Source organism: Rhinolophus sinicus, linkage group LG01 (assembly GCF_036562045.2).
Source record: "Rhinolophus sinicus isolate RSC01 linkage group LG01, ASM3656204v1, whole genome shotgun sequence".
Lineage (NCBI taxonomy): Eukaryota > Metazoa > Chordata > Mammalia > Chiroptera > Rhinolophidae > Rhinolophus > Rhinolophus sinicus.
In genome coordinates, this window is record NC_133751.1 from 119,198,775 (window position 1) to 119,216,814 (window position 18,040).

At 40.2% G+C, this 18,040-nt stretch overlaps 1 protein-coding gene across 3 annotated transcripts in view; it reads right to left on the minus strand.

Moving 5' to 3' along the window:
* The window catches only part of CFAP221 (cilia and flagella associated protein 221), a 103,837-nt gene that overhangs the window by 66,254 nt on the left and 19,543 nt on the right, over window positions 1-18,040 (minus strand). For all 3 annotated transcript variants that reach the window (XM_074335277.1, XM_074335274.1, XM_074335279.1), the window contains one exon: window positions 7,096-7,199. In XM_074335277.1, coding sequence (XP_074191378.1) covers window positions 7,096-7,199 — 104 coding nt within the window. The remainder of the gene's footprint in view (window positions 1-7,095; window positions 7,200-18,040) is intronic.

Sequence of the window (18,040 nt, forward strand, 5' to 3'; positions counted from 1 at the left end):
AGGTATTTTTTTATTTCTTCCCTGATCTCATTGTTAATCCATTCATTGTTTAGTAACATGTTATTTAGCCTCCATGTGTTTGCGTGTTTATCAGGTTTTTCTTGTAATTGATTTCTTGTTTCATACCAGTGTGGCCAGAGAAGACACTTGATATAGTAGTAAATTTATTGAGAGTTGTGTTGTGACCTAACACATGGTCTATCTTGGAAAATGTTCCATGTGCACTTCAAAAGAATGTATATTCTGTTGCTCTGGGGTAAAATGTTCTAAAAATGTCAATTAAATCCATCTGTTCTAGTGTGTCATGTAAGGCCACTGTTTCCTTGTTGATTTTCTGTCAGGAAAATCTGTCCATTGGTGTCAATGGGGTGTTAAAGTCCCCTACTATGACTGTATTACTGTCACTCTCTCCCCTTATGTCAGTCAATATTTACTTTATATATTTAGGTACTCTTAAGTTGGATGCATAAATGTTTACAGGGGTTTTATTCTCTTGTTAGATTGATCCCTTTATCATTATGTAATGTTCCTCTTGTGTCTTATTATAGCTGTTGTTTTAAAGTCTATTTTATCTGATATAAATATTGCTACTCCAGATTTTTTTCATTTCCATTTTCATGAAATATCTTTTTCCATCCCTTTACTTTCAGTCTGTGTGTATCTTTTGATCTGAAGTGGGTCTCTTGTACACAGTTTATGTATGGGTCTTGTTTTCTTATCCATTCAGCTACCCTATGTCTTTTTTTTTTTTTTTTTAAGATTTTATTGGGGAAGAGGAACAGGATTTTATTGGGGAACAGTGTGTACTTCCAGGACTTTTTTCCAAGTCAAGTTGTTGTCCTTTCAATCTTAGTTGTGGAGGGCGCAGCTTAGCTCCAGGTCCAGTTGCCCTTGCTAGTTGCAGGGGGCACAGCCCACCATCCCTTGCGGGAGTCGAACCAGCAACCTTATGGTTGAGAGGACGCACTCCAACCAACTGAGCCATCTGGGAGCTCAGTGGCAGCTCAGCTCAAGGTGCCATGTTCAATCTTAGTTGCAGGGGGCGGAGCCTACCATCCCTTGCGGGACTCGAGGAATTGAACTGGCAACCTTGTGGTTGAGAGCCCACTGGCCCATGTGGGAATAGAACCTGCAGCCTTCGGAGTCAAGAGCATGGAGCTCTAACTGCCTGAGCCACCGGGCCGGCCCCTACCCTATGTCTTTTGATTGGAGCATTTAATCCATTTACATTTAAAGTGATTATTGATAGGTACATAATTATTGCTCTTTTTTTTTCTTCTTTTTTCTTTTTGCTGTTCTGATTGGGTGTTTTCTGCTACTTTGTCTTCCAAATCACTGATTTGATCTTTTGCTTCATCTAGTCTGGTGATTCCTTTTAGTGCATTATTCATTTCAGTTATTGTATTCTTCATTTCTGATTGGTTCTTTTTTATGGTTTCTATATCCTTTTTTATGCTTACTGTCCCTTTGTGGAAGTTCTCACTGAGTTCTTCTATTCTTTCTCTAAGCTCCTTGAGCATCCTTATAACCATTGTTTTGAACTCTGTATCTGGTAAGTTGCTTGCCTCATTTCATTTAGTTCTTTTTCCAAAGTCTTCTGTTCTTTCATTTGGGCCATATTTCTTGGTTTCCTCATTTTGGTTGCCTCTCTCTGTTTGTTTCTATGTATTAGGTGGGGCTGCTATGTCTCCCAGTCTTGCTGGGTCTCCTTATGTGGTAGGTTTCCTGTGGGGCCCAGTGGCAGTCTCCCTGGTCACCTGTGCCGGGTGCTCCAGGAGTGTCCCCTGTGTGGGTTGTGTGTGCTCTCCTGTTGTAGTTGAGCCTTGATTGCTACTGGCATATAAGTGGGTGGTATTGACCCTTAGACTGACTAGCTGTGGGGTTTGGCCATATCTGCAGCTTATGGGCTACTGTGTGGGGGACTTGCCCTGCAGAGTGGGCTTTGCTCCAGTGGGCTCCAGTGCCCGCTGAGACTGCCCTTTGGGTATGCCACTTGTGGGGCTAATTGGGTGGTGCTCTGCTGTGGTCTGAAGCCAACTTCCAAGTATGTTGGTTCTGGGGCTTTTGGGGAGGGGCTCTGATGCAGGCCCCGGTCAGCCACTGCCTGTGGTCAGCCAGGAACTACCTGATAGGTAGACAAGCAATACACAGTTGGTTGCTCCCTGTGCTGGACCTGGAGACGCCTGGGGAGAGGCCATGCATTGAACCAAGGATGGCTGCCACTAGTACCAGCTTTGGGGTAGCTCCACAAAAATCAACGCCAACCCACTGGGACAATTGCAGGCCACCACTGCTGCCCAGGGTGTGTGGACAAGGAAAGGTTCCAGAGACCACACAGACCCTGACTCACATCCTTGTCTGGCCTCCCACGGATTCTGTTATTTGGCTTGGTTACTTTACCCGAGGCTCAGTTTTCTCATCTGTAAAATGGGATGAAGAGAAAATAATGTACATGGTTTGGGATAATGCTTGGCACATAGCATGTGTCCTTCCCAACGTTTGTGCCAAATAAAACAAGTTGTAATTTATTGTGTATGAAATTATCATTAGAATGTCAGGGAGAGAAAGTAATTCTTGGAAAAACTTACACTTGACCCATTTGAATTTTTATAAAGGAAGCAGCAATTGCCTCACAATGCCACGCCACTGGGATGTGCTGCCCAAAGCACTACATCTTTCCTTTGGCTCCATAAAAGTGGTAAAGTCAGGCAAATCTATAGGTCAGAAGGCAAGGACTGGGCTGCCTCTGGAAAGGCCTACTTTAAAATTTAGGACAGAAGACTTTCTGTGAAAGGGTGAAAATAGGAGCCCTGAGGTTTTTGGTGACCAGTTCATTTCTGAATTTCCTGGGAAGAACCAACCCTTGCTTAGCGACAGCTGATGAAGACAGACATGGTGCAGATACAGTTAATAGTCCCCAGTCCTTATTTTAATCTTTAATTCCCTTCTCCCTCCAGTAAGCTTTTGTGATTGGAACTAGAAATAAGTAGTAAAATGAAGTCTTTTGGAATTTTTCTTTTCCTCCCTGTCCATCGAATACTCAAAATGCAGACATTAGAGCAGGATGAGAACAGCCTGGGGGCCCTACGTATACCAATGGAAAGTTGAGGAGAAGTAGTCTGAGTAGAAGGATGCTGGGAAAAACTAGGCCAGGTCAGCAGTTCACTGTCAATAACAAGCCCTATAACTTGGTGGCTGGGAGCAAAGACCGTAGCACACATGTATTGCATGCCTACAGTACTGAGTGCTGTGCCCAGCACCACAAACACAGCTCCTCGGAAGGCAGAGTGATCGTACAGGAATGCTCATTGCTGGGCTCAAGGTGCTGCCTGAAGTGTAGCACATAGCGCTTGCAGCCACCCATTGCTCAAACAAAAACCAAGAGCCACCTCCTGATCCCACCAGCCTGGCCAACCCTTCAGCAAGGCCTGTCCACTCCACCATCCACTATCACCATCTGCATGGCCAGCACCCATCCAGGCCAACCTCAGCTTCCTTCCAAATGGGGTTGGTTGTCTGCTTCTCCCTTCTGTTACTCTAATCCACCCTCCCCTCAGGAGCCTAAGAGACCTTTTAAAACATAAATGAGGTCATGTCACTTCCTTGCTTAGAAACCTCCAATGGACTTGCACCTGGCTCAGAGCCAATCCCTGACTCCTACCCTACTCAAGTCCCCATCGGCCTCTCCAACTTGGTCTCACAATCTCCTCCCCTTGTTCACACCCTCCAGAAATGCTGGTTTTCCATATTTCCCTCAAACATGACCATGCCAAGGCTGTTCCAACCTTACAGCCTTTGCACTGATAGCTTCCTCTGCTTGAAATCCTCTTCCCCAGCTCTAACCAGGTCTGGCACCTCTTTATCCATCAGGTCTGACCACTCAGTCTAAAGCCATCATCTGTTCACATCACCATGTTCTGTTTTCCTTCAAAATCGTTTCTACTCTGGGCAATGGCCTTCTTTGTGTGCTTGTCTCTCTCCCCCAACTAGAATGTCAGCCCCATCAGAATGGGGGGTGTATCTGTCTTGTTCCCTGTGGCACCTCAGTACCTATCACAGTTCCTGATGTACAGCAGGTGCCAAGTATTTAGTTCTACAATGAATGCATAGATAAATAATATGGGACCCCAGGAGAAGATGCAAACCTTGCAGAAATGAACCCAGCAGTAATTCTGGTGAAAGATGATGAAATAAAGCTTTTTAACTTGACTAGCTTCCAAAAAACAAGAAAATAAAACACATATCAAATGAAAGAAAGGAAAACTCTCCTATTGAACAAGAGAAATGACTATAACCACAAAGCACAGATAAGCAGCATGCCTACCAAATACTATAAACTGAGGCATGGAGCATGCTGAGAGCCAGGAGCATAATAGATTTCCCCTAAAGTAAGAGTCACAGACGTGAAAAACATATCCAACTACTCTGATTAAAGTGACAAAATGTGGGAGTGTGGCTGGGCCCTGGAGAAGTGGAGATCATGACAGAAGGGACCCAACCTCAACATCATAGAATAGCAGGGAGGGGAGCTGATGAAGCAACTATGGTGCCATGCCATTTCTCTTATCTTAGACCCAGGGCCTACTTCAGAAGGTGACTAGAGTTGACATGGTGAGATAGAAGGGAGCCAGTGACCCCAGAATGGTAGCACACAGAACAGATGACGAAGTGACTCTCCTATGACTCACCCAGCCCTCGTGAGCACAGGACTGTCATGGGAGATATTCCCCCAGCATGCTTGAGCTCACAGAGTGTGATGCCAGTTTTGCTGAGTTCCAATCCCAGCTCTGCCCTTGGGCAACTAACCTAAACACTCCATGCCTCAGATTCCTCATCTGTAAAGTGGACACACTAATAGGATCTACTCATAAGAGTTGTTGGGAGTATTAAATGAATTATACATTCAGAGTGGTGTGTGGCACATAATAAGCACCATGTAAACATTGGTTATTATTATTCTTATCATTATCATCAGCCCTTCTCCTACATTATTCTTCTGCTGGTAGTAGGCCCTATTCAAAGTTGAGTAAAATACTGAGTAAAACCAAGACAGGTACTATGCATGAAAACTGCAAATTTAAAAATTAATGCATTTTGAAGGAGGAAAGGAGTATAAACAAAATCAGGTGCAGAACACACATCATAGGAGGGTGCCCTCAGAACACTGTGAGTCACCACAGTCTTAAACAAATTACAAACATCATGACCTTGTCACAGGAAGTATTGCCAGATTTCAAGGAAGCAATATTAGAACACACTAGAAGGAGACGAAGAGAGAGTTGGTGGAGCTCAGGAAACAAATGAAAAAAAAAAAAAAAAAAAAAAGGAACGGTCACTGAGCTAGAAACTGCATCAGAAGGAACACCACCATCACCACCATCACCACCACACACACACTCACACACACACACTGAAAACACAGAAACATGACAGATAGAAAGGAGGAATCCATGCACCATGAAATTATTTTAAAGAAGATAACAGATACTGAGGAAAAAAGATAACCAACATACACACATAGTTAATACTCCTGAGGAAGAGAACACAGCAAATAGAAGATTAAAATATTCAGTTTCAATAGTTGAAAAATTTTCTAAAATAATGAAAGTCATTTTTCTCCAGATTGAAAGGACATGCCATGTTCCAGGTGAAAAAATAATACAGAACACCACCAATATATGTCCTAATAAATTACTTAACCTCAAGACTGGAAAAAAAAAGAATTCTAAGGTCATCCAGAATTCACTTAAATGGGGAAAGATTCAGACCACCCTCAGAATTCCTAGCAAATTCAAAAAGGACAATCAAGCAATTTCTACAAAATTCTGAGGTGAACAAAGTTGTGAACCAAGACTTTTATACCTAGTCAAATTGTCCTTCAAGACTACAGGCAGCAGAGAGACATTCTCAAATACACAAGCACTCTAGGTATGCAGTTCCCAGGAACCTATGGTTAACAAGCCACTAGATGACACAATTTAGACACCAGAAAAAGAACTGAAATTAAAAAATGGAGCAAACAATGGAGGTGAAACACTAGTTCCATTTAAATAGAAACTAACTGGCATTTATGGTCACAAGAGCGAATGTAAATGCTATTCAAGAGAGCTTCAAATAGAATAGTGCCTAGTACATAATTGTCACTAAGTGCCAGTATTATAATTCTACCAAAAGGCCTATTATGAGAATATCAACTATACTTAGGAGAAGAAATATTATCTTGTTTAGTATAATTTTGGTAACTTACTTTCTCTTCCTTTTAAAGCCTAAAAACAATAAAGTTCTTCTCTCTGGAAACAGAATCAAGTCCTGATTTTTGCAATATAAATAGTAACCACAGTATATTTCAAAAATCTTAGAATGGCCCCTGATTCTCTACATTTCATAATTTAGAAGTAATTCAAAGTTTCTGCTTTGAACCCTCATTTGTTGGACAAAATACACACTTTCAATGATTAAACATGAGGAAACAAATGGATAACTACCCAGATATCTAAAAACATAATTTTAGTGTTCACAGCAGACCACTGTAGACAGATATTTAAATCCCAAACCTAAACATCAAAGGACAGAAACTGGGGAGCAGAAATTACTTCAAATGGAGATTTCACTTTCAAAAGTCCTGAGGCTATGGAACTATTTCTTTTGGGGCATGCAAAGACAGACTGTCTATACCATACATGAGATAATTCATTAGACACTTCAGCTAAGGTTCTGAAAGCATGGGAAGAAATAATATTCACATTTTATTTGAAATTGAATTAAAAGGTTTATACAAAACCAAGAAGGTACCAAGAGCCAAAATTAGAATTAGAATGGATTAACTTATTTCAACTTTTGACATTAGCAGAAACTTACCTGGACACTATAATAAAAATCTACACAACACAAATGACCCTAAGTGTCCTTATCCACAAGTGTGCAATTCCAATTTAGATTATGTCAGATATGTAAAATCTATTACTGTTACATATTTGAAAATAACATATTCAAATGTGATTTATTCTCTTTTGTAACTTGAGAACTAGTCTCCAAATCCTCTTTGATCTAAGACCTCTAAGGAAATTGGAAACTTGAAATCTTTATTCTCTTTACCTGATGTTGGCTCAATAGCAAAGGCTTGATGAGACTGAATCAAAGTAATATGAAATTCAAAGTCTACAGGGCAGCTGCACTGCAAAGGAATAACATATTTTTTGCTGCAAAAGAAAAAGAAAAATGGAAAATATCATTTTTCTCTCTAAGTAGCTCTTTTGGTATCAAAGAACAGAAACTCAAGTTATGTAATAAACAACCACAACAATGACAGTCAACACCAATACGATAATTCCTGGGTGCCAACTCTTCTACACATTTCCCAGGTAGTAACTATTCTAATCCTATGAGGTGATACTATGATCTTCCCACTTACAGAAGAGGAAACTGAGGCACAAGAGAGAATACGTGTCCTGCCCAAGGTCACATGGTTAGTTAGTGGCAGGACCAGGATTTAACAGTGGTTGACTATCCCGAGTATCCACACCCCAGACACTTCTGTCCTGCTGCCTCTGAAGTACTGCAGGTTTATCCTATTGGGTACTCACAGTCACAGGGGAAAGGCATCTCTGTCACATACGAGGCCCTAGGGAACCTGAGGACCGCTGAATAAGCAGGTCTTACAGAAACCGGGAAGCCCTAGCCTTTACAGAGCTTAGAACTAGGCCATGTTGAAGAAACCACATTTTGGGTTGTGTTTGATTGAAACATGCTAGATACTCTATTTATTAGAAGTTAACAGCCAGTAGGGCACCCCCGAAGTGTTTGTGTATTCAGAAATGCTCTCCTACCCAAGATAAGGTCAACTTCTGGGTAAGCCTGTTGCTTACAGCACTACAGGAGTTGCCGCATTTCTCAGAGAGCCCTGAACGTCTCCTCATGTCTTCTCCTTCAATCAGGCCATTCCCAGGTAAGCAAAAGTTTGTAGGATGAGTGAGACCTGGAGCAGCAGAGCTTTCCAGCTGTCACTGGCATCCTACGCAGAGCTGGAGCAGGTTATTTGGGTGCCTTTCGCAGCATCGCTTGAGCTTCTTCTTCAAGTGACTCAGCCACGCCCTCCGTGCCTGTCTTTGCGTCTCCACCTCATAACTCCTGTGCCCTCAGGCCCATCACGTCTTCCTGCCCAGTAGCTGGTCCTTTCCTCTTCGCCTTTCAGATGAGGACCTCCCAGCCACCTGCTCTCCCCCCTCACATTTCCCAGTTCACACTCCGGGGAGAATGTGATTGTGATCAGTTGGAGCAGAGCTGCCAGGCCGGCTCCTACCCTGCCTCCTGAGTGGTGCCCACCCAGACCTAGGCTGACTGGGGACTTTACCCATCATGCCCTGCTTCCTCACCTGCCCAGTGCCAGTCTACCTGAGAGACTCTAAGTCCTATGAAGGCAGAGCTGAGTCTGCTTGCTTCTCCAGAGTAACCTCAGCAAGATCCCAGAGTCCCGCACAGACTAAACATTCAACAAATATTTGCAAAGTGAAATCACTCTTTTTCAGTAGCAATTTGGGAGATACTGTATAGCTCAAATATGGTTTTTAAAATTATGCCAAGAGCACTTTTATTTGGCTTTAAATTCATTACCTTTTAAAAATTTCTGAAATTTTCCAAATATAAACAAAAATATACAGAAGTAAAATAAAGATCCCTTTATCCACTACTAAGCTTTATCAAATATTTTACTTTGGGTAAATCAATGTTTTAGTTTTAAAGAAACTTTGCAGAACAGTTGACACTCCCTGTACACCCCTCCCCTCTCCTCTACTCCGTCCTTCCTCCCTAGGTGACCCCCACCTTGTATCCACTACCATTCCCATGCATTTTTATAATATCACGCCATATCTATGTACCCACAAAATGTATAATATTGTATTATTTGTTTTCAACAATATTGTTCTAAAACTTGCTAATTTTGCTGAACACTATATTTAACCATGATGATTCATGAAGTTCTTAGTCATTCATTTTAACTAGTGATGAGGATTCCTGCCTCACACTTTATCTACTCCCATACTGTAGGGCATTTAGGTTGTTTTTTTACACTTTTTCACTATTGCAATGTGGCAATGACAACTTTGTGTGACTCCTTATGTGTTTGTATCAGGGCTACTCTAGGTATAACTGAGAAATGGAATTTCTGGTTAGTAGTAAAGTAAAAATACCAACTCTACTAGATATGGTCTAAATGCTCTCCAAAGCCCTTTTACCAATTTATGCTTCACTAGCACATATGAGACTTCCCGTTGTTCACAACACAGGATTTTCAAACATTTTAACTTCTTCCAGCCTGGGGGGATGAAATGGTATCTCATTTTATTTTCATTTTCATTTCTTTCCGGTTGAGCTTCTCTATTCATATGTATCAATTTGTGTTTCCCCTTTTATAAACTGCCTGTGCATATCCTTTGCCCATTTTTGTAATGGGTTATGCTGTTATCTTATTAATTTGTAAATTCTAGATATTAATTTTGTCAATTAGGTCCATTGATATAAGTTCTAGATAAGGGTCATCAGATGAAGTAGCCTCTTCAGCCAACAGTGAGATGAACACTCCATAGGGTTTTATGCCAAACTCATAAATCCTGTCCTAACTCAGGCTCTACTAGAAGCAACGGTCTATCTTAACTCTCTGAGATGCTTCCTAATTCTGAAACACAGGGTACATAAAGGTCATTACATTTTCAAGGCAATTCAACCTGACAGATACTTGGGTCCCACTGAGCATCAATTACTCTACAGCACTGGGTCGCTAAACGAACATTACCAGTTCCATGTACCATTCAAGATGTAAGCAGCCTTGGGAAACAGTCAATATGAAGTGTTAAACTGACCAGATGTGGTCTCTAAAGTTGAGACCAGTGACTCACACAGCCACATGAGCTGGGTGGCTCTCCGGTCAGTAACCGCAGGGGTCTTCTCAGAGCCGCCCCAGCTAGGTAAAGTCTGCTGCTCGGGCATCTTCCGCTAAAAGCTGCATGTCTGCATTTTCCAGAAGTAAAACAAAAAAGCCCCCAAAAAACTGGGAGGAGGGGGCTTTTCATATATGCCCATATTTTAACCAATTTCAGAGCTCTAATAATACCCATAGAAAAAGTGTCAGGGTATTTGTTTAATGATAATTCCACGAAGTCAAGTCAAGTTCTTGACTTATTAACCAGTCTGGAAAAGCAAACAATTCCTAAGAGCACAAATTCCAAGTACCGTCACTCAGCAGGAGACACAGCAGAGCGAGTAATACAAATTTCAGTGGAATCCCTGAATTTGCTTTCATTGCTGCTGTTCAATATTACAGGTGCCAAATTAGTGTGAGTTGGTACCATAATCATAAATCAAGGATAGTCTAGATGAATTTGGGTCAAAAGGAATTTTGGCAAATACAAAGTTTAGTTTCCTTAGATGTTTTTCATTCCTGAAGAAACAGAATACCATTAGATTCTGGAGAGAATTAAAAATTCTAGTCTAAATCCCATTGGTAAATAACATGAAGACTGATCTACAATGAAGAAATATGAATATCTATATGTTATGTCTGTTACTCCTCAGAAGCAAATAGGAGCCTGAATTAGAGTTCTTCTATAACTTATGGGAAGCACCAATTAAAATCCTAAAGCAGATAGAAGTTAGTACTTTGGGAGGTATCCACAATTTTTATCCCTGTTGCTTTATTGATTAAACATTTCATCAATTATACGAAGGCTATGTCTAAAAATATATCAAGTACTTTAAAAGAATTATTGCCTATTTTGAATAAACCCAACCCAAATCTTTAAAATACTAGACTTATATTATGATCATGTACAAATTGTGTACCTGTAAGAAAGTATAAATTTGCCTTACAGTAAGCATTACAAAATAATTTAATATAAATTCAAATTTTTTTCTTGTCCCTTCTCTGAATAAATACTAATAGGAGACTAGACATCACATTAGTTCCCGGTTAACTTTATAACATTTGTTTTTACCTTACGCTGATGTTATTTTCTCACTTACCCTAAAATTTAACATTGTGTTTGTCAAAGGAGTAATCAAGGGTTTTTGAGAGAATGCATGATCTTGTGAACTTACTGTGGACAAGAAAAATCAAATCTCTTCCCTAATTCAAAAATACCATTGTTTAGAGAGCGAAATATGCACGACGTCTTATTGTAAATTGGATTTGACTCCTATTTGGAGAATGAAGGTTAGCTGACAGTGAGCTTTACAAATGCTACCTTTTTATAAAATGCTGGACTCAGCACAATAAATTAATCATTAGCTATTATGGTTCTGTAAAATTTGAGAGAAACACCAACAAAGTAAAGGGAAGCCTCCCCACTGAGATGTGTGGAGAATTTAAACTATCACATAGATTATAACATGTCAATGTAGTAGGGTTTTTTTGACAACAGCTCATTGATGGAGAGATCAGTTATAGATCAAAAGATGTGGACTGCAGTGACATATCTGTGTGGCATTCTTTCCCTTCCAAATGTGCACAAGACTCATGAAAAAAACGGAGTCTGGTCATGCTTTGGGACTACACATTGCGACAGTTTTTAAAGCCGTCTATAAACTCTTGGACACTCCTTCCATGGAGAGGTGAATCTGTGTCTCCTTCCCTGGCATCTGGGTTCTCTGACTAGTTAACTACTAGAAGACAGTGGAAATGACGCCTTGGCATTTCCTAAGGCCAAACCTGAGAAGCTGTTATTTCCCACTCCTCTTGGGATGCCCCCTCTGGAAGCTAGTCACCATGTTTTAGGAAGCCTGTGGAGAGGTCTACATGGAGAGAACCGAGGTTCCCAGGCTCAGCCCAGTGAAGTGCCCAGCTAATAGCCAGCACGTGAGTGGACCACCTTGGAAGTGGATCTTTCAGCCCCAGGTGAGTAGCCCCAGCTGACTCTACATGGAGTGGAGCTGGGACTTCTGCATGCAGCCATGCTCAAATGGTAGGACCATGAGCACAAATGGTTGTTGTCATATTAAGCCACTATTTCTAGGGTGATCTGTTACACAGCAATAAAAAAACAACAAAAAAAACAACAACTGCATTCTCTCTTTCTTCTCACCTCATTTCTTCTTTAGTGAATGATTACCTTACCCCATTTCTGGTTGCAATCCCAATTTGGCAGTTTTAAAGTCTTTTGTTGTTGTTCTAGCCCTTAATATGTACCAGTCACTGTGCTTGTATTGCAATTAACCCTCTCAACAACCCTAGGAGGTAAGTGCTATTACTATGCCCATTTTATGGATAAATAAACTGACCTACAGGGAGGTCCAAGGTCACACAGGTGGGAATTAGAGCCAGGTTTCCAGAACCTGAGCTCTTAACTTCTATACTATATTAGCTCTCCTACGTGTCTGATAATAAGGAATAGTTAATGATATCTCGTTGTTTGCATTGCAGCCCTCGTCTCTATTGACATTCTTTTTGAAACTAATCCCTCTGTTTTATTTGTTGAGCTTTTTAGAAGGTATTTCTTTTTCATCATGAAAGGTCTACAAAATCCCAAGAACTTTTCTCAAATGTTACCAACCTCCCCTGAAGTACTGGCATGCACACAGAGAGAAAGGAGGAAATCTGGGGACAGGTCAGTCATTGTCATTTAAACTTTACATGTAAATGCTATATTCAGAATGTGACCAACGAAAACAGATAGAAGCCAGACATAATGATTAGTTGCCCAACACCCAAACCAATGGGCAACAATTTGAAAAGATAGAAAGAGCTGGGGGGTAAATTATGTTTCAAATGTCAAAGTCTGCCCTTTTAACTAAGATAATTTATGTTTTTATGAACTTTCATATGCTGCTTATCTTATTTTCAAAGACACAATTAATTTCACTGGGATTGGGCCTCAAACCAAAAGCATAGTGGACTCATGATCCTTAACGATATAGTCAAATAAAGACAAACACAAATTTACATAAAGAAATGTTCACGTAATAGGCGTTCGATTATTTTGTACCCCTAGAGAATTAAACACCACCCTCATTTTAGAGTAAGCTTAAACCAGTATAGAGGCAGAGACCAACAAAGAGTCAGGGAGGTTTGATATTTTTCTCTTGCTGGCCTTGACCTTGACTCTTTTCTTGCCCTTGGTTCAATTCTTTCCCCAACCGTACTTAGTCCTCCCTATTGGTAAAACCACTCTTACTCCTGACTCTCACCTATGCCCTAGTAGTTCAGGAAAAGTGGAATTCTGGTGAAAACACTACCCTGTTTCCCCGAAAATAAGACCTTGCCAGACAATCAGCTCTAATGCATCTTTTGGAGCAAAAGTTAATATAAGACCCAGTATTATATTATATTATATTATATTATATTATATTATATTATATTATATTATACCTGGTCTTATAGTAAAATAAGACCCAATATTGTATTGTATTGTATTGTATTGTATTGTATTGTATTGTATTGTATTGTATTGTATTGTATTGTATTGCATTATACCCAGTGTTATATTATTATATTATATTATATTATATTATATTATATTATATTATATTATATTATATTATACCCGGTCTTATATGATAGTAAAATAAGACCGGGTCTTATATTACTTTTTGCTCCAAAAGATGCATTAGAGCTGATTGTCTGGCTAGGTCTTATTTTCGGGGAAACACAGTAAGCACAAGCGGAACTAAATGAGGTCACAGTAAGGAACAAGAGGAACTAAATGTGTGGTTGGTAAAAGAAGATAAGGCATTTCTCTGGGGGCTGGAAAGGAACTGAATTCAGAAAAAGTAGGAAATGACCAGGTGATGCTATCTGTCATCTGCACAGAGAATATACACCCTATTCATATTTCAAAAACACCTTTTAGAGAAACTGTGGTAAAATATACATAACCAAGTCTACCATTTTAACCATTTTAAAATGTACAGTTCAGTGTCATTAAGTATATTCACATTGTTGTGCAACCATCACCACCATCTATCTACAGGGCATTTTTCATCTTGTAAAACTGAAACTCTGTCCCATTAAACAAGTAGCTGTCCATTCCCCCTCTCTCCAGGCCCTGGCAACCGCCCTTCTACTTTCTGTCTCTGAATCTGACTCTAGGTGGCTCATATAAGTGCAATCATACAGTATGAAAAGGCTTTAAAATGAACTTCACTTAAAATATTAATATAAATAATATGTTTGATAGAAAATAGGACCTTACAACTGGACAGAGTTGCAGATAATGTGGGGTAAAGAATGACACTCAGGGGTGGCTCACTTGAGTTAGAGCAGAGCCTGTGGCTGAAAACCAGAGAACAGGAGGATCTGGCATCTGAAAGAAAGTCTCATTTAAAGGGGAAGGAGGCAGCTACACTATGATGGGGAGGGAGATGAAAAGTCTCCTGCAGACTGATTTCCTTTTTATGGAGAAAAACATAGTATTTATTGGGAGAAAATAAAGAGGATACACTAAAACAGGCAGTAGAGTTTTCCTCTTTCAAAACAGAGGGTAGAAGAAGCCACATGCTGGCTGCATTCAAATGACACTTCCTTGCAGCTAAATGACCTATAATGATGTTTGGCCTGAAACAGCCAGCAGGACACCAGCTGCCAGCTTGGCCGTCCTCGTGGCTTACCCATCAGCAATGATTAGAACAAAAAGACCACTGGGCAGTGGAATAAGAAATACATTTTTAAAGGAAAGCAACTTAAATTCAAATACTTCTGGGTTTGAAATTGTAGTATACAAGAGTTTTTAGTGAGAAATTTGGGGTACGTGTAAGAGAAAGCAACTATTTAAGAAGCACAATTCAGTTCACTGGTTGCTAGTTACTGTACTCTAAATATTTTGACAAGCATTAGATAATCACATTCTAGAAACCATATTAAAAGTGTGTGTGTGTGTGTGTGTGTGTGTGTGTGTGTGTTGGTATCAAAAACCTGTGATGCGGGCATCAGAGCAGCAGCAGCAGTGACCATATGCGGCTGCTTGTAGAGTGTTTGGTGTGACATTTGACAGCTGTATAAACCAAGCAGGAGGAGGAGTGCCCAGAAAACACTTTCCGTTTAGGGGTGTTTCTTCAGGACTGAAAATCATCCACAATTTTTGCCTTCGCTTCTTCTAGGCATGTGCTTTGGGTAAACACTGAAACTCCTTATATTATATTAAATATTAGAACTGAGAATTAATCCATACCTACTTATTATAATATTTTAGTTTCTTACTGCTTAGTCCATAATACTTAGTTTTCATAGTAGCCACAAAATATATACGCTGTTGAATTTAATGAATCATTCCAAGAATTTGTGCAAGGACCAGAAGACCTGAAACAAGAAAAGTACTACACCTTTAACTGCTGCCCCTGGTACACACTTTCATTTTCTCTGGATACTGACTGACCATAAATGTGTGCTGCTCCATCCCTTAGCCCCACGCAAACCAACTGAGCAATTTTCCAAATCAAATTTGCACAAAATTTAAGGGAGAAGAGCAGAGTACTATAATTTTCAAGCTAGGCTTTAATAAGGTCACTATTGGCTTTCGCGATTTTAGGTGTTTCAGGCTTTCACTGCTTTCTCAAAAGGCAAAAGTCTAGAATTCAACATTTTGGGAGGAAAAATTTTCAAAAGAAAGCAAAACTAACTTAGGTCTTTCACTAAAAGTTCCCTTTGTTGACTGTCTCAAGTTGGCAACCACTTCTGCTAAATGAAAGGGGAGGCATGTATGCCTTTTTCGTACTATTAATACAGATCCCTGTGGTTTAGGAGCCGGATGATTTTCTTTTCCTTCTAAAATTTATAACAAGAGACAGGGTCAAGATGAGTAACTAGACCAATACTAACTAGGTTAGCAAAGAGATATTAAATCAAAGACATTTTAACTACAAAATATGGGGAAATTTTTCATGCAGAAAAAATTCAGGCAATTGTTAAGTGACAGTGACGTTTTACCTAAATATCAATTTTGAAGCAATTTTAAAACATACGTTCCCTACTGCTGGATATACCCAAGCAGGGGCTGAAGGAATAAACAAGTGTGTGGACAAGCTCATCATCCTTGTCGGAATGTTTTCATAAAATGCTGCTGCTCCTTAGAATCAACTTTGAGTTTGGGACACAAAATGAGACGCTAGTACAAAGAAGAAGCATGTTTCCCTTGACAAGCTGAAAAACGTGGATTCAAAAACTCCTTCTGGAAATCATCTTTATAGTCTCATCCTGACACCCTCATTCTAAGCCAGTTACAGCTGGTTCTCAGGCCCCTCACATACAGCTCTTCAGTGGCACAATGCAAGACAGGACCTGGTTGCTTATGATGGGGCCAACTGTCACCATCCACATTCCCTTCTCAGGGCTAGTTTAAGAATGCACATTCTCCCGAGGCACAGAGGCTTTGAACTCCAGGGGCAGTGAGGGAATTTGGTATCATTCGGACATACCATTCTGACCCTGGGTATTCCCACACTTTATAAAAAAGCCATGAGGTTCTCTGCTAAAGGAAAGTATCCTTTGGTAAATTCTGAAATTAATGATGTTAAAGTCCCAGAGATTAAAATATCCTGGCCTTGGAATGGAGTAGCCGGGACCTTTTCTGTTAGAGTCGTTAATGTGGACCGTGGTCTAGGGAGCATTGTAGCCCTGAGATGCACGCATGGTTCCACTTGCTAGGAGAGCAACATGGCTGCCCTGCCCATGGCACCAGGCCCATAGTGGAAACAGGGGAAGTGGAAGGGCATCCGGGAGAGGACCCGGGTGACGTTCATGACAGCTTTGTCTATAGCACACTGACCAGCTGGTCAGTGGAGACAGCCTGGTACAGGGGGGATAAGTTGATGCCATATGGAGAGATCAACTGGTCAACTGACTGGATTTGCTCCAGATTTCAACCAGTTATATGGTGCCAGGTAGACACTGCTTGAGAAACTGCAGAACATGATGAATTCACATGAATCTTTCTAGAACCATGGCAATGGGAAAATATAAAATTTAAATACCTAACATAAACGTATTCTCATCTACTTGTGTATATAGGAAGGGTAAGATTGTATTTTATCTACAGTACTCTCTAAGATATGATTACAAGATTTTAACCAGGCGTGATGGTTAGGTTTACCTAGTTATAAAGCACAGTTTCAACCTACAGACGGGAAAAGGAGCTGAGAGTCCTCTGCGCCCCACCGTGTTTGATTTAGAGATGTTGGACAGAACCTGGAATGCAACTTTTTGTTATTTACAGAGGCTGTCAAATATATTTTACCAGCTCTTAAGCCACCACGGTTGTTTATAGGTAGTTGGCAAATGTCCACGTGGAATTTTATCTAAGTCAGTAAAATTTACCAGCATCAAATCCAGCCAACGAAAATGCAGTTGATGAATGTATACAAGTCTACTTCATGACCTTGTGGAAAATGTACTGAGGTGCTATCCATTCCTTGGAGAAACTCTACCCAGACCATGGTTGCTTCTCCCCAGATGCAACCTCAAGTAAGAAAGCAAACTTAGTGGTATTAAATGCAAATCCTACAACTTTTAGCCGTTGTCTAAATCAATTCTATATGCAAAGAGAAAATATATCCTTCTGAATCTACTTCTGCTGAATTTATGGTCTCTCATGACCTTTGTCCTTCTCCATAATGTACAGTATTTTTTTGTGTTAGCTGTGGAAATGGTGGCTTTACTCTGTCATTTAAAAATCTAAGTGCCACTGGAACTTTCATACACGGCTGGTAAGAATAAAAAATGGTGCAGCCACCTTAGAAAGCAAATTCGCAGTTCCTCGAAATGTGAAACAGTTACCACATAACCCAGCAATTCCACTCCTAGGTATATACCCAACAGAAATGAAAACATATATGCACATAAAAACAAATACATAAATGTTTATAACAGCTTTATTCAAAATAGCGGAAAAGTAGTAACAGCCCAATCAGTCGCAGAAGACGACATAATGAATTGTCAGAATAGATAAATTTATAGAGATAGAACGTAAATTAAAATTTGCCTGAGGCTAGGAAATTTGGAGGGGAAATGAAGAGTGGGTGTGCAGTGATGAAAATGTTCTAAAATTGATTGTTGCATATA